The 11,127-nt window shown below is 44.7% G+C and overlaps 1 protein-coding gene across 3 annotated transcripts in view; it reads left to right on the top strand.

Moving 5' to 3' along the window:
• The window catches only part of PAG1 (phosphoprotein membrane anchor with glycosphingolipid microdomains 1), a 167,495-nt gene that overhangs the window by 132,533 nt on the left and 23,835 nt on the right, over positions 1–11,127 (top strand). For all 3 annotated transcript variants that reach the window (XM_006168928.3, XM_006168929.3, XM_014584337.2), the window contains 2 exons: positions 5,209–5,415; positions 7,971–8,022. In XM_006168928.3, the coding sequence (XP_006168990.1) occupies positions 5,291–5,415; positions 7,971–8,022 (177 nt within the window). In that variant the 5' untranslated portion in view covers positions 5,209–5,290. The remainder of the gene's footprint in view (positions 1–5,208; positions 5,416–7,970; positions 8,023–11,127) is intronic.

The following is an 11,127-nucleotide window of genomic DNA, read 5'->3' as shown; positions in this document are numbered from 1 at the left end:
CAAAGCTCTGACATTTCTCAGGCAAGTGACAAGTTCCCATGGTTGCTGGAAATTAGTCGAATTGGAAGAGGTACAGGGGAGCTGAGTACTGCTGCCTCTTTACAGCAATATCTTACATTCATATTAAATCATTGTTCTGCCATGAATTAATAACAACGCAACTAATACTGAAGCCCATTCTAAGTCAAAAAGAGTTTATATGCAACTATTAAACTAAATCTGCCATTTTTTTTTTTTTTTTTTTTTTGCTATTAGGACGCGTGCACTCACCTGAGAGAGAAAAACTGAGAAGTAACCACCAGTGGGGATGGCCGCGTTATAGTCCCTTTGCCTCCATTCTCCCCTTAGAATTGTGGGCACATACGTGCACATACCTGGCATGTTTTACTAGCCACCAGGTACAGGGCTTGAACTGCAGAGTCCATGTGGGTGGGAGCCAGCACTTTAACCACCATGCCACCTCCTACCCATTACCTGCTTTTAAAGTAGACAACCTATGATTTTTCCAATTATTGACTTATTTACTCATTAAAAGCATAGAATGAATGGATACAAAAAAGGGCATTTCATCTACACATTTGGGGGTCATTCCTCTACACACATGGGTTGAGGGCAGTCCTGGCTCAATTGTAAATAAGCTGCCAAATTTTAAGAAAAGAGTCAGATGGAGAGGAATGGCAGCAGAATTAGGGAACAGAAGTATGAAGGTCTGGGGGGGTAGGTACAGGGGAGCTGAGTCCTCCTGCCTCTTTACAGCAATATCTTACATTCATATTAAATCATTGTTCTGCCATGAATTAATAACAACGCAACTAATACTGAAGCCCATTCTAAGTCAAAAAGAGTTTATATGCAACTATTAAACTAAATCTGCCATTGCATTAATACAGATGCCCCTTGGCCTATGACGAGGTTACATCCCAATAAACCCATCAAAAGTAGAAAATAGCGTAAGTTGAAAATGTATTTAACACACTTAACATTTTTCATTCATAGTAGGTTAGCCTAGCCTGCCTCGGACATGCTCAGAACACTTAACATTAGCCTATAGTTGGGCAAAGTCATCACACAAAGCTCACTTTATAATAAAGTGTGGAATATCTCAAGTGATTTATTAGACATGGTACTGACAGTGGAAATGGAATGGTCAAGTTGGGACTCAAACAGAGTCCATGTGGGTGGGAGCCAGCACTTTAACCACCATGCCACCTCCTACCTATTACCTGTTTTTAAAGTAGACAACCTATGATTTTTCCAATTATTGACTTATTTACTCATTAAAAGCATAGAATGAATGGATACAAAAAAGGGCATTTCATCTACACATTTGGGGGTCATTCCTCTACACACATGGGTTGAGGGCAGTCCTGGCTCAATTGTAAATAAGCTGCCAAATTTTAAGAAAAGAGTCAGATGGAGAGGAATGGCAGCAGAATTAGGGAACAGAAGTATGAAGGTCTGGGGGGGTGTCTAAGAGAGAGAAGAGTTAAGGGGTGCAGATCTTCTTCAAAATGGAAATGATGGGCCATCTGGTGGCATAGCGGTTAAGGTGATTGAACTCCACATGGCTGGATCCCACATGGCTGACTGCATGGTTCAAGTCCCAGACTTGGCAGTTTGCAAAACATGTTGGCCAGGTGTACGTGCACGCTCAAAATCCCAAGAGGAGAATGCAGAAGGGATTGTGGCATCACTTTCCCCCCTACAGGGTGCTTTTTCCCTTTCCCTTCCTCTCACTGTCGCTGCCAAGCACATGTGCCCTATAGCACAGTTACAAAAATAATAATAAATAAAATGGAGCTGATCCCCTGGGAGGTCTGCTGTGAGGATCAAAGGTCATAGATGTCCCCCCTACACACACACACACACACACACACACACACACACACACACACAACCAGGCCCCTGAAGGGGATTTAGCAAGTGGCAGCTGCTGCCCCTCTCGCTCCCACCACCCCTGCCCACGGCCACTGTGACAATGTTCCTGCCGGTCCTCCCACCGAGTGGCACTTAGAAGCTTCTGAGATGGAAGCTGCCTGAGCTCAGAAACACACACCCGATGACAGTTGTTGTTCTTGTGAGATTCTGGTCCACGGTGGAAACTTTTGGAAAAAGTCTTTCTTCCAGTGGCTTTTCCAAGAATTCTCTCCGAAGGGGAGCGAGCCAGGAGTTCTGACACATTTCTCTGCACTCCCTCCTTTATTCAGGAGCTTGTAATAACCCCCTTTCATCCCCCTTCTCCTCATTGTCCCACTAGGCTGGGCACCCCACGTATTTCGTTATATTCGGCTGGCCTCCCATGTCGGCAGAGAACAGAGGAAAGAGAGAAACACATGTAGAAGGAGAAAGGTGCTAGAAATCCCTCTCTAGGTATGCTGGCTGGCTCTCCGGCTTTTGAATAATTCACACAGCAAACTGTTTTCTAAGAAGCTGGCACTTTATAAATAGGCATTGATTAATCTGTTGTGGGAATGAACAAAAGGACCAACAAATTCCTGTGCAAGAGACGGATCTCTTTCTTCTGTGCTCCCTAAACATACTTTATGATTTGGACTGTATATACACATTTATTTTGTATATTTACAAAGATGACCATGATTTAAGTGCTTGTTTGAATGAATTTCAATACCCTGTTGTGGTGTGAGTTTGTCTCAGCTCGAAGTGAATTCCTTGCCTCCTCGTGTAAGAAACGTGGTTATTTTCATTCAGTATGGCTGTGTGGGGACAAACAGAGAAGAAGTAATTTGACTGTTTATTACTGGGTGTCTGTAGTGTTTACAGGCTAATATACAAGCACATGCATGAAGAAAGAAGCTGTCCACTACACAGGGAGCTCTACCGTTCTTTATGCGGAGAGCGTTAGAAGGAGGTGTGCATCGTCATTCAAAGGCTGGGGGAAATAATGAACTTGAACACCCAGAATTTTCACTGCATACTTTGTAGATACAATTTTCTTTTTCTTCAGCCTTTCTGTTGTTCTTCAACCTTGCAATTAGAACATTTGGGACAGTTGGGCTGCCTTTGCCGAAATGGCTTAATCACCCCTCACTGCTGAGCCACTGAATATGGCGGACAGACGTTAAGGCTCAGTGATAGCTGAGTGCAGGTAGCGCTCCACCGCTGAGGAAATGGAAATGGAAACATAAACAAGCGAAAGCAGTCTTTTTTCTTTCTTCTTTCTTTTTTTTTTTGTTTTGTTTGTTTTTTGTTGTTCTTTTTTTTTTTTTTTGTTTTTTGTTGTTCTTTTTTATTTTGGGGTTTGTTTTTTTTTTGCCATAGGGCCCCTTCACTCATGGTAGAGAAAGAGAAACAGAGTCAAAATGAGAAATCACGCCAGTCCCTTCTCCTCCATTCTCTCAGGATTTGGGCACCACCCACATAGACACAGTATGACTTTTAAGCTTCCGGCCCCAGGACTCAAACCATGGTTGGCCATATGGGAATCCAGTGCTTTAACCATCACACCACCTGCTGGCCCCTCAACAATCTTTTTCAAGAAAAATACTGTGCTCAGTTTGGATTTGTTGTCGTAATACGCTATTTATTTCCTGACTGTATTGATGATGCTTAAGATTAAATGCAAAGCTGTTTCTTTTATTGTAGATTATTCTAGAATTGACCATGCAAATGTTCTTTTCTTTCTTTTTTTCTTTTTCTTTCTCTCTCTCTTTTTTAAAAAAATTCTAGCGGGCATGTGCTTCACCAGTGAAAGCCAGAAAAGGGAAAGGGAGAAAACAGCCACTATTTGGGCATGGTCACATTGCAGTGCTGCCTCCTCCATTCCTCCATCCTGTCAGACACACACATGCATGCTTTTCAAGCCACTGGGGCTGATTTTTTCCTTTCCTTATTTTCTCTTTCTTTCTTTCTTTCTTCTTTTCTAGAGATTTTTGCTATCACATGCGTGTGCACACTAGAGAGACAGAAAGAGACAGAGAGACAGAAAGTGAGAAATCACCCCCCATTGGAGAGGGTCACACCACAACCCCTTTTCCATTCGCGTGTCAGAATTCTGGGCAGGCATGAACAGTGTGAGTTTCAAGCCCCTGGGTCCGGGCCTCGAACTGCAGGCAACCAACCACATGGGAGTCCAGTGCCTTACCCACTACACCACCTGGTGTAGGCTGTTTTGATCTGCATATCCAGCTATGTAGAATCTGGACACTGTGCCAACCCACAGCAAATGTTCTTTACATAAGGCCTTTCTGATGGCAGACACTTAACAACTACTCTGTTTTCAAATATTTATAACACAGTACTGAGCAAAAGTAATCTGCCCATTTTCATGTAGGAGTATCGTAGCTGTCAATGGGGAACTTCTCAAGTGACTAAGTGCCCGGACCGTGGAGTCAAATACAGTTGGACTCTTCTCACTCTGCCCCTTTGCTCCAGTGACACTTGAGGGGAAGTTACTTCTCTGCTGGCATTCAGCTTCCTTGTCTATAAAACAGAGACCAGCAGTGCCTCCTACACAGGGTGGTGGTGGTGATTAAATGAGGAAAGGATTTAGCAGAGTTTCTGGCATGATCCAGGCACTCAAATGTACTAGGTACAGCTCTTTTGCTTAATGTAAAGTTGTTTATAAGCAGGCCTGTCTTATTGCTGGAGATGCATTCTTAGCACAGACTTCTATCTATTCATTTGAAAATGCATTTATCAGGTACTCACGGCAGCTTAGTGAAAACCAGCCCTGAAATGAAGCCACGTACTCAGAGTAGAGAACTGTGTGCAGGGGAATATAAGGCCGTTCCATGCCTTAGTTGTATTAACCTTCAACCTTCTCAGAGGAAAGTGGGTGTGAGGAGCTGAGGAAACAAGAGATGGCAGTGGTAAGAGGTATTGAATTGTACGTTTACAAAAGTTCTATCATATTTTGTATTGTTTTGGTTGTTTTTTAAAAAATGAATTTGCTAACATTTTTATGTGAAGACCTTAAGATCCCATCTCCTAAACCAATCAAGGTAAGATGACATGCCCTGCTTAGCACCGTTCAGTGGGCACCGCGCATTCCTCCTGCTTTACATTCCCAAGTGAGGTGAACTGAGGTCTACACTGAGGAGGGGACTTGCCCAGAGTCAGGTTTCACATGGCGTCCAGCCCTCTCTTCGCATCCCTCACACCTCCCTGACTTTGCTCAGACGTTTTGCTAGTGACAAGACCCTGACACTTGACATGAGAAAGAGCTTCCAATGCATTGTCTTTCTACAGGGGGACGGAGCCCTCGGCCTCCATGTCGCCACCTTCAAAGGACTGACTTCTTCCCTCCGTGGAGCCAGCTCCTGCTGCCACCATGGGCCCCGCGGGCAGCCTGCTGAGCAGCGGACAGATGCACGTGGTCCTGTGGGGCAGCTTGGCAGCCATCGCCACTTTCTTCCTCATCACCTTCCTCATCTTTCTGTGCTCTAGTTGTGACAGGTGAGAGCCAATATGTGTTTGCTGGAACCTTAAATTAACACGTCCCCTGGACACAGAGGACTCTTTATATATGAATCCTGTTACGAATGAATTCCCACTGCATAGACACGTACCAAAATGCACACGTTAAAATTAAATTCTCTCTGTTGCAAACAGTTCCAGGATACTTTTTATTAATGGAATGAAACGCCGTGTTTGATTATGCTGGGGGCAGCCGGAAGAGCCCTTGTTTTTTAAAGTTAACGGAATAAAATCCTTGCTGTTCTTTTGAGCACACCGTTGTCACCGTTATGTTTCTTTTCCATCAGCGTGCATTTTGAAATCTAAGCATGATATGCGTCTTTTGTGCTGCCACTTGGAAGTTTCTGAGAATTTTTGCTATCATAAACTTCAGAGGGATTGTTTTTTAATCTTTGTAATATAAATGGTAGTTTCTTTTTTACAAAAGCTTATCCTTTTATTTCTTCCATGAATGAAAGAGACAAAGAATGAGACAGCACCACCAACAGGTTTTTTTTTTGTTTGTTTTTTTAGAGAGAGATTTTTGCTATATGGCACGTGCGCTCGCTGGACAGAGAGAGACAGAAAGTGATAAGATAAATCACACCCCCCAGCAGGGGTGGCCATGCCACACTTTCATCTCCTCCATTCTCCTCTCAGGATCTTGGGTATGCACACACACACGTCTGGTGTGACTAACAGGTCTTTTCATGCCGTGCTCCACGTCCAGCTCTAGATCATGGGCACATATATGCCCGGCGTATTCGGGGAGGTCTGCAGGCGCCAACGCAGATTCCTTTCCCCTGTAGATCAGCCTCACAGACACCACGTTTACCCCTGTGCCACCATCCAGCCCCAAACAGCAGTTTCTTAAGGAACAGATTAGTTCTCCTAGAAGACAGATATGCTGTATGTGAAGTAATCATCCATGTCTTGCTTGCTTTTTCTTTCTTTTTCTTTCTCTCTTTTCCCTCTTTCTTTTTCTTTTTTTGGAGAGGTTTTTGCTATAGGGCACATGCACTCGCCAGACAGAGAGAGAGAGACAGAAAGCGAGAAATCACCCCCCAGGGGGGGATGGCCACGCTGCAATCCCTTCTCCTCCATTCTCCTCTCGGGATCTTGGGCACGCACACACGCACATGCACCCGGCGTGAGTTTTAAGCCACTGGGTCTGGGACGTGAACCATGGTCGACTACATGGGAGTCCAGCGACATAGCCATTACGCTAACTGCTGGTCCCCACTTTCTTTTTCTTTCTTTCTTGTTTCCATCTTTCTCTTTTTCTTTTTTCTGGTCCCCATTCTTTCTTCTTTCTTCTTTCTTCTTTCTTTCTTTTTCTCTGTGTGTGTGTGTTTCTTGAGAACTAAACTTCTACTCTTATCTTGCCAGTGCTCCCCAGAAAAGGTCTTTGCCCAGAGAGCAGTAGAGTTCTCGTAACCAGGAGTGATGCCAGAAGCTGTTTTAAGGCACCAGCCCTCGGTGGGATGGATACAGCTGGGAGTCAGCACAGCACCACTGACATTGGCCAGCCTGTTTCAGTCTTCTCGACCTCAGAGAAAACTCTGGGACTGTCACCTACCATGACTTTATATGACTTTCTACCTTGAAATCTGTCATAAGGGAGAAAAGCCAGACCCACTGAGCCAAAGTAGCCTCTCAGTCCTTGCCCCCTTAAGACCCAGGCCTCCATGGCTGATCAGAGTACTCCTTGGCCTGAAGGGCCTGCCTGTAATTACTCACTCTCCCACTAGGTGACACTCTTGCCTTATTTGTTGATGGGAAACGTTTTTACTACAACTGCCGGGTTTTCTTTAGACGGCCCTGAGTAAAAACACTTTCTATTTTTACTCCACGGACTTTTCCATAGACTGGGAATACATCTGACTCATCCTGGGAGCATGTGTACCCTTTCAACGTGCCAAAAATTGTATTTTCTTGATTTTCTCTATCCTATCGTAGTGTGTGACTGTACAGATTCCAAGTGAGGAGATGAGATCATTGCCTGGATTTTTCTAAAGGAAAAAATGGCATTACTCTTTCAATATTCTAGGTGTATGTGGTTTGTATTCATAACCCTGCCTCCATCCTTGGGTGGGCTATTCCTGGAAGCAGGGGCACTCAAGAGAGGAGAAAAGTAGTCGCCTCCCCGGACTGGACCATCACCGACACCTGCAAAGGAGTGCCGGGTCACCGTTGTTTGGTTTTGGTTTTCTTTTAAGAATTACTTAATTTTATGTATTATTATTATTATTATTATTATTAGGTGTAGGACGTTTGTGCTCACCAGAAAGAGACAGTGAGAGAGAGAAAGAGAAAGTGAGAGAGCAAGCCACCAGGTCCAGTACTTGAACTGGGGTCAGTCTTGTGGGAGTCCAGCGCCTCAACCACCATGCCACCTGCAAGTCACTGCTTTTGTTTCATTTCGTTTTCTCTTGTGGCAGAATTAATGTGATTCTTACCATGAGAGAGACTTAAATGTTGATGGGAATGAAGTTAGGAAAGTGTGATTTTAGGGGCACATTGACATTAGGACGGTGTTCTATTTTCCAATTCAGAGAGAAGAAGCCCAGACAGCACAGCGGGGACCATGAGAACCTGATGAACGTGGTGAGTCCGTGCATGTGTGTGCTCACGTGTGTGTGCGTGCACTTGCATGTGTGTGTGTGCCTATGCGTGAGTGGGTTTTAAAGCACCAGCCTCTTACCTAAGTGTATTCCTGCCTGCTCTTGACCTGAGCGAAACCCAAGGGAAGAACAGAGCTGACCTTGACTCTGCCTGCCTGGGCTGCATCGGGTCTGCAGGTGTTTGTCCATGGCTGGAGGCCTATGCCATTAGCCAGGTTAGACGGCAGAGTTTCTGAAATGGATGCAGTTGTGCCATGGCCAGAAAGACGCTTACCCGGCTCCAGCCTACGGCAGGGATGGTTCTTTCTTGCCTCTGCCCGGCTCTCACCAGGAGTCAGCTGCTAGGGTTGTCATAATGAAAACCCACAACTGGGTGGCTTGCATAACAGATGTGTTATCTCTCCATTCTAGAGACCAGAAGTTCAAAAACCGAAGTGTTGGCAGGGCCACTTCCTTCTGCAGACTCCAAGGGAGTCTGTTCCAGGCGTCTCTCCCAGCTTCTGGTGGTTTGCTGGCGGTCGTTGGTATCCTTGGGGGTGCAGCGGCCTCGCTCCACTCCCTGCCTTTGCCTCTGCATGGTGTTCTTCGTGTCCTTCCCGCTGTCTTCCTCCTGCATATGACTCTCTATGGCCAAGATTATCCTTTTTATGAAGACACCAGACATTGGACCATGCCATCCCTACTCGGTGGTGGCCTCGTCTAACTGGTTTTATCCGCCTTGGCGGTGGTTCCAAATCAGGTCATAGTCTGAGGTATTTACTGGGAGTTAGGACTTCAGCATGAATTTTGGGATAGATGTGGCTCAACCCATAACAACTGGTTATTAGCAAACCATAGCCTGATACCCAGAACACCCTAGGTCATGGCCTCGCTGGATTTCCCAGCCCTCGGCATCTCACAGAGGACCTGAGCAGTCTCTGGGGCCACAGTGACCCTTGCTGAAGAACAGTCTGAGAGTGTCCTGGTCCTACCTTGTCCTCTTTGACTTGAAGCCATGCCCTTATATGTCTGAGTTATTCCTCCAGCTTGAGGGGTTTGGACCATAATCCCAAAAGACACGATTCTGAATGCCATAATCCCAAATACTCAAACTTCCAAAAATATAAAAATCTCAAAAACATAATTCTGAACAAAATAATTTTTAAAATTATGTAAAAGACATCATTTATTTGTTTAAAAGGGGATTTATTGGGGCCAGCAGGTGCCATCATGGTTAAGACGCTGTACTTCCAGATGGCCGACTGCGGTTCAAGTCCCGGACCCAAAGGTTTGAAATGTTGGGCACGTGTACGCGTGCCCAAGATCCAAAGAGAAGAATGGAGGAGAAGGGATTGTGGCATGGCCATCCCCCTGGGGATGGATTTCTCACTTTCTTTCTCTGTGTCTCTCCTGCAAGCATATGCACCCTATAGCAAAAAAAAAGAAAATCTCTCTTAAAAAATGGGGGGGGGGATTATTTGCAAAATGCATTAAAAACACATCAGAGGGACCAGCAATTGGTGTAATTGCTACGTCGCTGGACTCCCATGTTGTCAATTGTGGTTCGAGTCCCGGACTTGGACTCCCATGTTGTCGATTGTGGTTCGAGTCCCGGACTTGGTGGTATAAATTCACGCTGGGCACGTGTGTGTGTTTGCCCAAGATCCTGAGAGGAGAATGGAGGAGAAGGGATTGTGGCATGGCCATTCCCCCGGGGGGTGATTTCTCGCTTTCTGTCTCTCTGTCTCTGTCTTTTTAGCAAGTGCATGCACCCTATACCAAAAACCTCTCAAAAAAAAAATCAGAACACTTTATAGGCCACTTTACATAATAAAATAGGCAATAATAACATGTTTTGTGGAAATAAACACTCAGGAATACTAACCACAGTCTTATGGACATAATACTTGTGAGCCAAACTGTGTACATTTTTTCGAAGATCAAAAAGCAAAGTGTATAAGGACCTATCACTATGGTTGTTACCTTTGTTTTTTTTGTTGTTGTTGTTGTTTATTTGTTTGGTTGGTTGGTTTTTGGGGAGAGATTTTTGCTATAGGGCACGTGTGCTCACCAGAAAGACAGAGAGAGATAGACAGAAAGCGAGAAATCATCCCCGGGGAGATGGCCATGCTGCAATCCCTTCTCCTCCATTTTCTCCTGGGATCTTGGGCATGCACACACACGCACCCAGCATGAGTTTAAGCCACCAGATCTGGGACTTGAACCGCGGTTGGCTACATGGGAGTCCAGCAACATTGCCATTACACTAACTGCTGGTCCCTGGTTGTTGTTACCTTTGTACACTAGCTTTATCATTGTGGTCATCTGAGATAACATGACAGAAAAACTAAGTTTTATTGATTAAACCAATTGCCACTACCCTGGATGGATCCCCCCCTGTACCCGCAGCCACCCAAAGAGCTGAGATCCTGAGAAATTTTGACTTCCATGAATTGCACAAAAAAGGGCATCTCTTCATTTATTGAGGAAGTTTCAACATTTTAATGTACATACCAATCCTTACACACAACATCAGCATTGTGGTAATGTACTTTCTCAAATTTGCAAAAAAATACATGAAACAAATTGAGTTCTCAGAGTCTTTACACAATATATACCTCCAGTATTGCAAATGATGCAAAGTTAAAATACATAGCATAGCAAACTGTGAAAATTATGCTGACAATTTAAAATAGTAGGAAGAAAAAAGTTTAAAAAAATGAAAAGGAAAGAAAATTTGACACGAAAAGGCGTTACGAGGATATACAGAGCACTTGCACAGAGGAGAGCCATAGGAACTGGCCGACTTTCACTATTTAGTTTTAGGATTTCAATATCTGAGACTTTTCTCTTTGGGGATTGTGGTTGTCAGGAATTACAACACTGGGACTTGTTAGACTTTAGGGGTTTCAACGTTCGGGATTATTGCATTCAGGACTTTCAGGGCCAGGATTGGCATTGCCGCTCGGATGGGTCCACCCTAGGGTTTACAGGCTGAATAGAGTCCTGCCTGAGCCCTAGGGCGGTGCTCAAACAGGAGAGCTTCCTGTTCAGGACATAACTTCTCCAGGTCAAGCAAAAACTGGGTCAGGGAAGAGAGTGCAGGAAA

This window comes from Tupaia chinensis, unplaced genomic scaffold (genome assembly GCF_000334495.1).
Source record: "Tupaia chinensis unplaced genomic scaffold, TupChi_1.0 Scaffold146445_1, whole genome shotgun sequence".
Lineage (NCBI taxonomy): Eukaryota > Metazoa > Chordata > Mammalia > Scandentia > Tupaiidae > Tupaia > Tupaia belangeri.
Note: the sequence above shows the minus strand (reverse complement) of the source record. Positions and strands in the feature narration are given on the sequence as shown.